Genomic DNA, 13,932 nt, shown 5'->3' with positions numbered 1-13,932 from the left:
GCAGCGCTGTGCCTTGCGGCACTATGGTACTCACTCAGCCTGACACGGACACAGCTTGTACGGTAAACCAACGGCTGGTAGGACGGTCCCACAGACGGCTGCACCTGCACTCCCGGTAGGTGACGGTGACTTCTCTCTTCCTTGCACCTGTGTGGTCTGGTGGTATCGGTGGATTCCCTCCGGTTACCCGCTCCCCGACTGCAATCTGGGCCGGAGGAGCTCTACACTTTGCCCGCAGGCGCTGGCCCTGGGGAAACTGGTGCCTTGGCGGTGGCGGTGTCTCCCCGTTAATGGTCGGGCTGTTGCCGTCAATCGGGACTTTGTTGCTGGGGGATCTGCGTCCCCTTTGCTGACGGATTCGGCAAATTGGGCGACTCCTAGCCTTGCCGGGGTCCGAGAGGCCCCTGCCCTGGTGCTGACTGTCCTTCGGAACACTGCTCCAGACCACCGGGCACACAGCCAACGGGGTCCTTCCAGGAACTTCCGAACTGTCCCACTCCGGACAGTCACCGCCGTCGCTGACCTTGCTGTTCTAGCCCTACACACAGCTGGGCTCTCAGGCTTCTCCTTCTCTCTGCTCTGTCACCACTTCTTGCTTTCCTCCTTTTCCACTTTCCTTTCCTTCACTTTCACTTCTGGTTGTTTCCTCTAGCCCTTCACTGGACTTCACTCTTCCCCTGCCCGGGGCTAACTGCCTGGTTTACTTCCTGCCTCTAGAGTCCTGAGCTCCTTGGTGGGCGGAGCCAACCGCCTGGCCCACCCCCTGGTGTGCATCACAGACTCCTGGAGGGAGGCAACAAGGATTTCTGGTTAGCAGGTGTGCCTACCTGGAGTGTGGGGTCTAATGGTGTTGTTATCTGTGTCCCCTGGCTTGCCCAGGGCGACACACCTACAAGTAGTATTCAACCCCCTGCAGATTTAGCAGGTTTGATAAGATGCAAATAAGTTAGAGCCTGCAAACTTCAAACAAGATGAGAAACTGTGGAAAGAAAAGCGCAATAGGGTCTTACCCCAAAAAGGGAAGGAAGATATGTAATAAAAACACACTCAGCTATAATGGTTGTGCCAGTCACAACCACTATACAGGCATATATAAGATCCAGGTCCAGGCAGCAGTCCCAAAGTTGGCTGATAACAGAGAGTGATAGAAGAAGGGTCTTAATTCCGCGCCAAGGACTCAATGGATCCAGGAAGAGATTAATGCTTCTTTAATAACATGCACAAATCTACGCGTTTCTGGAGACACAGCTCCCTTCATCAGGACATTGGCAAGAGAACATCAAATCCCTTGATGATCCCTGAGATTTGATGTTCTCTTGCCAATGTCCTGATGAAGGGAGCTGTGTCTCCAGAAACGCGTAGACTTGTGCATGTTATTAAAGAAGCATTAATCTCTTCCTGGATCCATTGAGTCCTTGGCGCGGAATTAAGACCCTTCTTCTATCACTCTCTGTTATCAAACTTCAAACAAGAGCAGGATTTATTAACAGATGCATAAATCTTACAAACCAACAAGTTATGTTGCTCAGTTAAATTTTAATAAATTTTCAACATAAAAGTGTGAGTCAATTATTATTCAACCCCTAGGTTTAATATTTTGTGGAATAACCCTTGTTTGCAATTACAGCTAATAATCGTCTTTTATAAGACCTGATCAGGCCGGCACAGGTCTCTGGAGTTATCTTGGCCCACTCCTCCATGCAGATCTTCTCCAAGTTATCTAGGTTCTTTGGGTGTCTCATGTGGACTTTAATCTTGAGCTCCTTCCACAAGTTTTCAATTGGGTTAAGGTCAGGAGACTGACTAGGCCACTGCAACACCTTGATTTTTTCCCTCTTGAACCAGGCCTTGGTTTTCTTGGCTGTGTGCTTTGGGTTGTTGTCTTGTTGGAAGATGAAATGATGACCCATTTTAAGATCCTTGATGGAGGAGCGGAGGTTCTTGGCCAAAATCTCCAGGTAGGCCGTGCTATCCATCTTCCCATGGATGCGGACCAGATGGTCAGGCCCCTTGGCTGAGAAACAGCCCCACAGCATGATGCTGCCACCACCATGCTTGACTGTAGGGATGGTATTCTTGGGGTCGTATGCAGTGCCATCCAGTCTCCAAACGTCACGTGTGTGGTTGGCACCAAAGATCTCGATCTTGGTCTCATCAGACCAGAGAACCTTGAACCAGTCTGTCTCAGAGTCCTCCAAGTGATCATGAGCAAACTGTAGACGAGTCTTGACATGACGCTTTGAAAGTAAAGGTACCTTACGGGCTCGTCTGGAACGGAGAACATTGCGGTGGAGTACGTTACTTATGGTATTGACTGAAACCAATGTCCCCACTGCCATGAGATCTTCCCGGAGCTCCTTCCTTGTTGTCCTTGTATTAGCCTTGACTCTTTGGACAAGCCTGGCCTCGGCACGGGTGGAAACTTTCAAAGGCTGTCCAGGCCGTGGAAGGCTAACAGTAGTTCCATAAGCCTTCCACCTCCGGATGATGCTCCCAACAGTGGAGACAGGTAGGCCCAACTCCTTGGAAAGGGTTATGTTGTACCCCTTGCCAGCCTTGTGACCCTCCACGATCTTGTCTCTGATGGCCTTGGAATGCTCCTTTGTCTTTCCTATGTTGACCAAGTATGAGTGCTGTTCACAAGTTTGGGGAGGGTCTTAATTAGTCAGAAAAGACTGGAAAAAGAGATAATTAAACCAAACATGTGAAGCTCATTGTTCTTTGTGCCTGAAATACTTCTTAATACTTTAGGGGAACCAAACAGAATTCTTGTGGTTTGAGGGGTTGAATAATAAATGACCCTCTGAATAAACTTTTCACAATTTAAAAAAAAAATAAAAAAAGAAATAACATTCTTTTTTGCTGCAGTGCATTTCACACTTCCAGGCTGATCTACAGTCCAAATGTCACAATGCCAAGTTAATTCCGAATGTGTAAACCTGCTAAATCTGCAGGGGGTTGAATACTACTTGTAGGCACTGTATTTTACCTGTATTTTGTTATTTCTAGAGTTGAGCGCGGTTTGCGGTTCTCCAGTTCGCGGTTCGAGTGATTTTGGGGGCTGTTCTAGATCGAACTAGAACTTGAGCTTTTTGCTAAAGTTCGATAGTTCTAGTTACGTTCGAGAATGGTTCTAGCAGCAAAAAGCAGGGCTTTTTACAGCTACAGTGTGCAGGAGCCATCGCTGGCAGCCTGCCAGAAGCTGGTAACCAAGATAAACATCGGGTATCCAAGCAAAGCACTTTGGTTAGTAACCCGATATTTATCCTAGTTACGTGTGCAGGAAGCCGACACTTCCCCGCACAGCTCGCTCCGCCCCCTCCTGCACGCGGCATGTACACATACATACACACACACACACACTCACCTGTCCCCAGCCATGCAGTACACGACACTGACATCCTCAGCGCCACATGACCCCGCTAGGCTCCACCCACTTCGCACTCCGCCGCCAGCACACATGGCTCCGCCTACCCGGCACTCTGCACACATGGCCCCGCTAGGCTCCACCCACTTGACACTCTGCACACATGGTCCCGCTAGGCTCCACCCACCTGGCACTCTGCACACATTACCCCGCTAGGCTCCGCCCACCTGGCACTCTGCACACATGGTCCCGCTAGGCTCCGCCCACCTGGCACTCTGCACACATGGTCCCGCTAGGCTCCGCCCACCTGGCACTCTGCACACATGGTCCCACTAGGCTCCGCCCACCTGGCACTCTGCACACATTTCCCCGCTAGGCTCCGCCCACCTGGCACTCTGCACACCTGCCACTCTGCACACATGGTCCCGCTAGGCTCCGCCCACCTGGCACTCTGCACACATGGTCCCACTAGGCTCCGCCCACCTGTCACTCTGCACACATTTCCCCGCTAGGCTCCGCCCACCTGGCACTCTGCACACCTGGCACTCTGTACACATGGTCCCGCTAGGCTCCGCCCACCTGGCACTCTGAACACCTGGCACTCTGCACACATTACCCTGCTAGGCTCCGCCCACCTGGCACTCTGCACACCTGGCACTCTGCACATATTACCCCGCTAGGCTCCGCCCATCTGGCACTCTGCACACCTGGCACTCTGCACACATTACCCCGCTAGGCTCCGCCCACCTGGCACTCTGCACACATGGTCCCGCTCGGCTTACCTGCGGTGATGAAGTCCCGACCTCAGCGCTGTCACTGTCCTCCATGGCCGCCGCTTGTCACATCACCTTCTCTCGCTTCCGACCCGAGACTGACTAGCGGTGATGTCACGGGCCTCTCGCGATACTTGGCTGTGAAGGTCATTGAACTCAGTGACAGGTGCTGTCAGCAGTGCAGGAGATCAGCGCAGGTAATGTACCTCGCTGACAGCAGCACTTGTCATGCCCTGCAGTGACCTGGGCTGACCCATTGATGTTAGCTCAAGTCACTGCATTGCTCTCCCAGCCAATGGGGAACATCCTGCTCTTCATTGACTGGGACAGTGTGGATCGTCATGGAAACCCCTTGGATTACACCAGACCTGGATTTGTTTTTCTTTCTAATAAATTGGTCAAAGAGGGAATGTATTGGGGAGTGTTTTTTCAAATAAAAATGTGTTTGTCGTCTATTTTTTTTTATTACTGACTGGGTTGGTGATGTCGGGTATCTGATAGACGCCTGACCTCACCCACCCCAGGGCTTGATGCCAGGTGACATTACACATCTGGTATTAACTCCATATATTACCCCGTTTGCCACCACACCAGGGCACGGGATGAACTGGGGCGAAGTACCAGGATTGGCGCATCTAATGGATGCGCCACTTCTGGGGCGGCTGCGGCCTGCTATTTTTAGCCTGGGGAGAGTCCAATAACCATGGACCTCCCTAGTCTGAGAATATCAGACCCCAGCTGTCTGCTTTACCTTGGCTGGTGATCCAATTTTGGGGGGACCCCTATGTGTTTTTTTTTTTTTAATTATTTATTTAATTTAAAATAACAGCGTGGGGTGCCCTCAGTTTTGGATTACCAGCCAAGGTGAGGCTGCCAGCTGTGGTCTGCAGGCTGCAGCCGTCTGCTTTACCCTAGCTGGCTACAAAAATAGGGGGAACCCTACGTCATTTTTTTTTTTCATTTTTTGGCTAAATACAAAGCTAAGCACCCCTTAGTGCCACATGAAAGGCACCAAAGGGTGCAAAATTACAAAATGCAGGAGAGTGGGACATTATGTGTCTTTCTGCCATTATAATTACAGAAAAGACTGATATGAAGTGTACAAGCACAGGAAAATCACCAGAGCGCTCTACGCTGTGAAAAGCAGTAGAAAATGGCACTGGAGTGAACATGTGACCGCCTCATGTAGGATGAAGCTATGGATCCTGGGTAAATTTATGTATTTTCCCTCCTTCAGTTTTTTTGCAGTACACAAAAAAACGGAAGACACACGGATGACAAACAGATGACATACGGACCGTCTACGGAACGGAAACGGATGCCACATGGATGCACCCGTAAAAAAAAACGGACTGTTTTTTGCAGACCGCAAAAATGGATCGGTCGTGTTAATGTAGCCTTATTCTGATCTGCCGTTTATAAACAGCAGGCAGAAATAAGTGAATAACGCCCCCCAGCGTCAGAAAATCTCCGGGGTTTCAGGGCTAGCTGAGACCCTGGAGATCATGATTCAGGACGTTTTTTCCGGTCCCCGCTCACGTGATCACAGGTATACACTGTATACCGATGATCACGTTACAATAAATGATAGTGTCGGTAAAAAATTATTTATCTCCCATCTGGCATGAACAAACATGATAAATCTCCTCCCCGGTCCCCTCCGGTCCCCCGGTGTCGCCAAAGTGCCCCCCCTGATGCCCTCCCAGAAATCCAAGATGGCCGCGCGCACAGCAGCGCGCCGGCCGCATTCACCCTACTCCTCTGATTTCTGTCGCATGTGCCATGACACATGCAACAGAAAACTCCTCCCCAGGCCCTGCCAGGTCACCCCCTATAACCCCACCGGTGTTCCCCGGTGTCCCACGGTACCTATGCAGCGTTGATCCCCCCACGGCCCTCTCCTTCACAATAGACGCTGCCGCATGCACAGAGCGGCTGTCAGCTCAGCTTCCTGTGTTCAGACACAGTGAGTGGTGGTTATGCATCTGTAAGCTAAATAGGCGGCACGGTGGCTCAGTGGTTAGCACTGCAGTCTTGCAGCGCTGAGGTCCTGGGTTCAATTCTCACCAAGGGCACCATCTGCAAGGAGTTTGTATGTTCTCCCCGTGTTTGTGTGGGTTTCCTCCGGGTACTCCGGTTTCCTCCCACACTCCAAAGACATACAGCGCTATGGAATTAATAACGCTATATAAATGAATAAATTATTATTATTACTGCAATGCCCTGCTCATGAGGTAAGGAACATAATTGATCAGGAGAGCTATATACTACATTTCCAAATGGAGGGATTTGCTTTTATAGTTTCCCTGCTGAACGACTACCAAACATGAGAGTCCGTTATACGCCACAAGAAAACACATCTAAATAGCGAGCTCTGTTGTTAAGTATTCATTCAGCTGGATAACTGGACTTAAAGGGGTATTCCATCTCCAAGATCCTATCCCCAATATATAGTAGGTGGAATAGTAATAATTTCAGCAAATACCAATATTTGGAAATGTAGAATAGTTCTCCTGATTAGGCATGCCCTTACCTCATGAGCAGGGCATTGCAGCTTTGGTAGCAACCATTACGACATGGACTCTGCTGCTGTGGACCCGGGGAGAGTGAGTGCAGATTCATTGCACCCACACTCCTCACATGAAGGGTCTGCACTCCTAGAAAATGGGGGATACATTCCCTGAGTGTCTCCCCCCAATATTCTAGACGGTCCAGAGTCGTCGTGGGACCCCTTTATTTTTTTTCTTACAATAAATTGGTGAAAGAGGAAATGTTTTGGGGACTGTTTTTTCAAATAAATTTCTTTTGTCGATTTTTTTTTTGTTAGTACTGACAGTTTATGATGTTGGGTATCTAATAGACGCCATGACATCACAAACTGCTGGGCTTGATCTCAGGTGACTTTACAGCTAGTATCAACCCGATTTATTACCCCGTTTGCCACTGTACCAGGGCACGGGATGAGCTGGGGTGAAGCGCCAGGATTGGCGCATCTAGTGGATGCGCCACGTCTGGGGTGCCTGCGGCCTGCTATTTTTAGGCTGTGAAGGCCCAATAACTATGGACCTTCCCACCCTGAGAATACCAGACCACAGTTGTCCGCTTTACCTTGGCTGGTGATCCAATTTGGGGGGGACCCTACTTTTTTGTGTAATTATTAATATTTATAAAATAATTATAAAAAAAGAGCCTGGGGGGACCTCCACATTGGATCCCCAACCACGGTAAAGCTGCCAGCTGTGGTTTTCAGGCTACAGCCGTCTGCTTTACCCTAGCTGGCTATCAAAAATGGGGGGACCCAACGTCATTTTTTTTTTAACTATTTTTTAAATAGAAAACATTAATGGGCTTCCCTGTATTTTGATTGCCAACCAAGGTAACGGCAGGCAGATGGGGGTGGCAACCCATAGCTGTCTGGTTTATCTGCGCTGAGAATCAAAAATACCGCGGAGCGCTACGTCATTTTTTTTAAAGATTTATTTTTACAGCACTGTGATGTCCAGCAATCAAAATACAGGGAAGCCCATTTTGTTTTTAGTTATTTAAATAAATAATTAAAAAAAATATATATGGTCTCCCGCTGCATTTTTTGTATTGCTAGCTAAGGGTAATTCAAGCAGCTACTGGCTGCTAACCCCCACTGCTTGGTGTTACCTTCACTGGCAATGGAAAATCCAGGGAAGCATTTTTTATTTTTTTTGCCAAAAAAACTACAAAAAAAGGACGTGAGCTTCGCCATATTTTTGTATGCTAGCCAGGTATAGCAGGCAGGTGCTGGAAGAGTTGGATACAGCGCCAGAAGATGGCGCTTCTATGAAAGTGCCATTTTCTGAGGCGGCTGCAGACTGCAATTCGCAGCAGTGGGGCCCAGAAAGCTCAGGCCAACCTGTGCTGCGGATTCCAATCCCCAGCTGCCTAGTTGTACCTGGCTGGACACAAAAATGGGGCGAAGCCTACGTCATTTGTTTTCTAATTATTTCATGAAATTCATGAAATAATAAAAAAAGGGCTTCCCTTTATTTTTGATTCCCAGCCGGGTACAAATAGGCAACTGGGGGTTGGGGGCAGCCGTACCTGCCTGCTGTACCTGGCTAGCATACAAAAATATGGCGGCTGGGGATTGGAATCCGCAGCACAGGTTGGCCTGAGCTTTCTGGGCCCCACTGCTGCGAATTGCAGTCTGCAGCCGCCTCAGAAAATGGCACTTTCATAGAAGCGCCATCTTCTGGCGCTGTATCCAACTCTTCCAGCACCTGCCTGCTGTACCTGGCTAGCATAAAAAAATATGGCGAAGCCCACATAATTTTTTCAGGGGGCAAAAAACTTCTGCATACAGGCCTGGATGGAGTATGCTGAGCCTTGTAGTTCTGCATCTGCTGTCTGTCTGTATGGAGAAGAGCAGACAGCAGCTGCAGAACTACAAGGCTCAGCATACTCCATCCAGGACTGTATGCAGAAGTTTTTTGCCCACCAAAAAAATGATGTGGGCTTTGCCATATTTTTGTATGCTAGCCAGGTACAGCAGGCAGCCACGGGCTGCCTCCAACCCCCAGTTGCCTATTTGTACCCGGCTGGGAACCAAAAATATAGGGAAGGCCGTTTTTTTTAATTATTTCACTTATTTCATGAAATAATTAAAAAACAAATGACGTGGGCTTCACCCCATTTTTGTGTCCAGCCAGGTACAACTAGGCAGCTGGGGATTGGAATCTGCAGCACAGGTTAGCCCGAGGTTTCTGGGCGCCTCTGCTGCGAATTGCAGTCCGCAGCCGCCCCAGAAAATGGCGCTTTCATAGAAGCGCCATCATCTGGCGCTGTATCCAACTCTTCCAACAGCCCTGAAGCCGGGTGGCTTGCTGGGTAATAATGAGTTAATACTAGCTTTGTTTTACTAGCTAGTATTAAGCCAGAGATTCTTAATGTCAGGCACGTTTGACCCGGCCATTAAGAATCTCCAATAAAGGGTTAAAAAAAAGACACCACACAGAGAAAAAATACTTTAATAGAAATAAATACACAGACACATTAGAGACTCCATCTTTATTACCCCCTGTCAGCCCTCCACCATCCATGGTCTTCTGTCTTTCTTGTTCAACAAATGCAGCTCTGCTCCATCACTGCTGCATGAGGGAAGATGCTGCTTCTCGTGCAGCCTTCACTCCGTGAGAGATCAGTGCTGCTGGCTATTAGCGGTAACAGCGGTAACGCTGACAGACGCGTTACCATAGCAACGGTGCTCCGATCATGTGATTCCCGGAGCCGCGGTTAGCGTTGACGTCACCGCTAACTGCGTTGCTATGGCAACAGTGATCTCCGTTAATGACCGGCTGTGTCAGCCGGTCCCTAACGAAACGGGGAGTCGACCGTGTGCTAGAGCATGTCGCCGGTACACGGCAATACACAAATGTGCACCGTGTACCGGAGAGTGCAATGACAGGACCTAGGACAGGACATGACGTCAAAGCCATGTGACCAGTCTGTAGCCAATGAGATAATAGCCACGTGACTGGTCACATGGTTATTTTGACGACGTCACGGAAGGTCCTGTCAGTGCTGGTTATCAGGAGGACACAGCGATCATCGGAAGGAATAGTGACAGGAGACAGAGTGCAGGACTCATCGCGGGCACCGGTAAGTGTTATGGCAATGTTTATTAACTGTATGTGTACATTTATAATGCGTTTTTATGTGTTTGTGATTGCCTCCCATTATTTCCTATTGGTTCGAGTTCGGTTCGTCGAACGTTCGCCGAACCGAACTCGAACGGGACCTCGGTTCGGCGAACCGAGCTCGAGCCGAACCGCAGCTGGTTCGCTCATCTCTAGTTATTTCATTACTTTTTTATGTCACATTTATGCAGCACACACAATTAATACATTTTATGCAAATACAAAAATGGTCTTTACTCTTGTCATGATCATGAGCCATATGTGCAACCATTTAGCGCAAAAGGTCAAATGTTCATTTGTGAAAAATTTTGCCCACGCTGCTGTTGTCTGTGGTGCTGAAGTCTCCAGCTCTCTTGTTTTCGGCCACTGCTGTCTCCCCTCTGCAGCTACTTCTGGGTCGGCTGTGCAGTGAATATGCATGAGCATAATTAGCTGGCCTGGAAGCAGAGACAGCAGCGCCTGAAGACAGCATCGCTAGAGATGGGTGAGTTTAAAAAGCTTTTTATTTTAAATGTACATGTTTTTCTGGTATGTGTTACCCTGATCACACTATAGTGTGGTCCTTGGGACATCAGTGATGCCAAAAAAATGGACATGTTTCCTTGTGGAACACACGGACACTCATGTGTGCTGCATGGAAACACGTCAGTGAAAAATCACTGATGTGTGCGCAGACCCATTGATTTTAATGGGTCTGCGTATGTCTGTAATTCTGGTAAGTATAAAAACTGCAACATACGTACCAGACGTGTGAAGGGGGCTCATTCTTTCTCAGCCCTTGAGGAAGCCACATTCAGTGGAGATACGTGTGAGGCGACATCCCACTCCCACAGTCTCCTGGGCCCCTCACCATCTACTCTGACCTTTTGGTTTCTGGTAATATACAGATTTTGCGTTTAGTCTGAGTACACCAGCGGGTGTCAGACGTCACTCCTGGCCACTTGTGCCTTTGATGGTTTTGGCGTTTGCCAGTTTTATCATCTGACATTTGTCTTATTATAAGGGGTGCTTTTCCGCTTATTTACCAGGTTAATATGGTTGACCTTATTAGAGGGCTTGATGGTGGTGCTAGAATTTGTGTTGGTAATACTTGAATAATACTTTGCACCTTGATTGACACACAATTGTGCTTTATATCTGTATTTGCTGATTTGTGTTTACATTCTATTGTGGACCCTGCTTACATTTGTGCAGGGGTACTGTGTTTATACCTCATTATAGGTTTAATCGTGGGATTTTTATACATAGTCATCTGTTTTGACTGTTTTAATTGTTCTTAAATTGTCACGTCTGTTGTGTGTGTTCTATATATACTGTACATATATATATATATATATACACACACACACACACACACATACAGTACAGACCAAAAGTTTGGACACACCTCCTTATTCAAACAGTTTTCTTTATTTTCATGACTCTGATAATTGTAGATTCACATTGAGGGCATCAATACTATGAATTAACACATGTGGAATGAAATAGTTAACAAAAAAGTGTGAAATAACTGAAAATATGTCTTATATTCTAGGTTCTTCAAAGTAGCCACCTTTAGCTTGATTACTGCTTTGCACACTCTGACATTCTCTTGATGAGCTTCAAGAGGTAGTCACCGGAAATGGTTTTCACTTCACAGGTGTGCCCTGTCAGGTTTAATAAGTGGGATTTCTTGAATTATAAATAGGGTTGGGACCATCAGTTGTGTTGTGCAGAAGTCTAGTGGATACACAGCTGATAGTCCTACTGAATAAACTGTTAGAATTGGTATTATGGCAAGAAAAAAGCAGCTAGGTAATGAAAAACGAGTGGCCATCATTATTTTAACAGAGAACAAATGTAGAAAAAGGGTTTCTATACCTCGCCAATGATCAAAAATCTAGAAGTCGGATTGATGTGGCTTTATTGTAGCATAGGTCTACGCGTTTCAGGAGCTCTGCTCCCTTCCTCAGGACCATAGAAACAACATCAAATCTACCGCAGTGGATACACACATACATTAAATAGATCCAGTGACGTCATAGTACCTCCCCGTATAGAAAAAAACGGCGGGAAAGGATGCAACGTGGAAGAAAAAACATGACGCAATACAGAAAAGACATGATCAAAAGAAAAAACATACAACTCTTATTCAGTTTAAGTGACCCAAATACTGACAGATCATAATAAATTCAGTGAACATTGAAAAAATAAACTTATTTCAATTATGTCTGCAAAAAATGAACACAGTTAGTAAAATATACAGGCATATCTATACATATATATATATATACATATACCCAGATCAATGGAATAAACCAAATCAATCAAGTGATAAAGTACAAAGCGAGCCCAGAACTCAAGAAGGGTGAAAGGTACTAAATCGTGAGTGACTACAAATCCAAACTGAAGCGGGATTTGTAGTCACTCACGATTTAGTACCTTTCACCCTTCTTGAGTTCTGGGCTCGCTTTGTACTTTATCACTTGATTGATTTGGTTTATTCCATTGATCTGGGTATATGTATATATATATATGTATAGATATGCCTGTATATTTTACTAACTGTGTTCATTTTTTGCAGACATAATTGAAATAAGTTTATTTTTTCAATGTTCACTGAATTTATTATGATCTGTCAGTATTTGGGTCACTTAAACTGAATAAGAGTTGTATGTTTTTTCTTTTGATCATGTCTTTTCTGTATTGCGTCATGTTTTTTCTTCCACGTTGCATCCTTTACCGCCGTTTTTTTCTATACGGGGAGGTACTATGACGTCACTGGATCTATTTAATGTATGTGTGTATCCACTGCGGTAGATTTGATGTTGTTTCTATGGTCCTGAGGAAGGGAGCAGAGCTCCTGAAACGCGTAGACCTGTGCTACAATAAAGCCACATCAATCCGACTTCCAGATTTGTGATCATTGGCGCGGTATAGAAACCCTTTTTCTACATTTGTTCTCTGTTATCAGCCACTTTGGGTTGCCGCTGCCTGGATCCATTTGTAAATGCGAGTACAGTAGTTGTGACTGTCACAACTACAGTTGGTGAGTACAATTGCTCCCCTTGCCTATTGCCCTGTGCCTATAAGGGTAAGACCCTATTGCGCTTTATTCTCCACAGCTTTTCCCATCATTATTTTAAGAAATGAAGGTCAGTCAGTCCGAAAAATTGGGGACACTTTGAAAGTGTCCCACAAGTGCAGTGGCAAAAACCATCAAATGCTACAAAGAAATTGGCTTACATGAGGACCGCCCCAGAAAAGGAAGACCAAGAGTCACCTCTGCTGCGGAGGATAAGTTTATCCGAGTCACCAGGCTCAGAAATCGCAGGTTAACAGCAGCTCAGATTAGAGACCAGGTTAATGCTACACAGAGTTCTAGCAGCAGACACCTCTCTAGAACAACTGTTAAGAGGAGGCTTTGTGCAGCAGGCCTTCATGGTAAAATAGCTGCTAGGAAACCACTGCTAATGATAGGCAACATGCAGAAGAGACTTGTTTAGGCTAAAGAATAGAAGGACTGGACATTAGACCAGTGGAAATTTGTGCTTTGGTCTGATGAGTCCAAAGTTGAGATCTTTAGATCCAACCACCGTGTCTTTGTGCAACACAGCAAAGGTAAACAGATGGACTCTACATGCCTGGTTCCTACTGGATTTACTGGACATCTGGAGCTTTTGTTACAGTATATCTTAAATTAATGCAAAAAATAAACAAAAAAACAGCCTGTTTATTTGGCTTTAATTTAATTTGCCAAACTGTTGTTTCTGTTCCTTTTTATCTTCCCGTGAGTAACAGCTTTTTCTCCTGTTTGCACATAAGATGCCTTGGAAGCCATCACAGCTTTCATCCCAGCATTCACAGACTTGTTTATTCCGATATTTTTCGATATTATATAATTTTCTTCTCTTATTGCAGATGATGGAAAACTTTCTTTTGAAGAATTCAAAGCTTATTTTGCTGATGGAATCCTGAGTGCAGAGGAACTGAGTGAACTTTTTCACAAGATTGACACCCACAAAACCGAGTAAGACATTTTTTTCTAAAGAATATTACAAAGTAATGAAGAACATGTGACCCGGTTGTTTCTTGATGACAGTACTAATGGCTCAGTGTTCAAAGCTACTTTTCTTGAGTTCTG

At 46.3% G+C, this 13,932-nt stretch overlaps 1 protein-coding gene across 1 annotated transcript in view; it reads left to right on the top strand.

Moving 5' to 3' along the window:
• The window catches only part of NECAB1 (N-terminal EF-hand calcium binding protein 1), a 355,641-nt gene that overhangs the window by 65,494 nt on the left and 276,215 nt on the right, over positions 1-13,932 (top strand). Inside the window, exon 3 of the mRNA XM_075353101.1 lies at positions 13,710-13,818. Coding sequence (XP_075209216.1) covers positions 13,710-13,818 — 109 coding nt within the window. The remainder of the gene's footprint in view (positions 1-13,709; positions 13,819-13,932) is intronic.

This window comes from Anomaloglossus baeobatrachus, chromosome 6, assembly GCF_048569485.1.
Source record: "Anomaloglossus baeobatrachus isolate aAnoBae1 chromosome 6, aAnoBae1.hap1, whole genome shotgun sequence".
Lineage (NCBI taxonomy): Eukaryota > Metazoa > Chordata > Amphibia > Anura > Aromobatidae > Anomaloglossus > Anomaloglossus baeobatrachus.
This window is presented reverse-complemented; position numbering and strand designations above follow the sequence as displayed.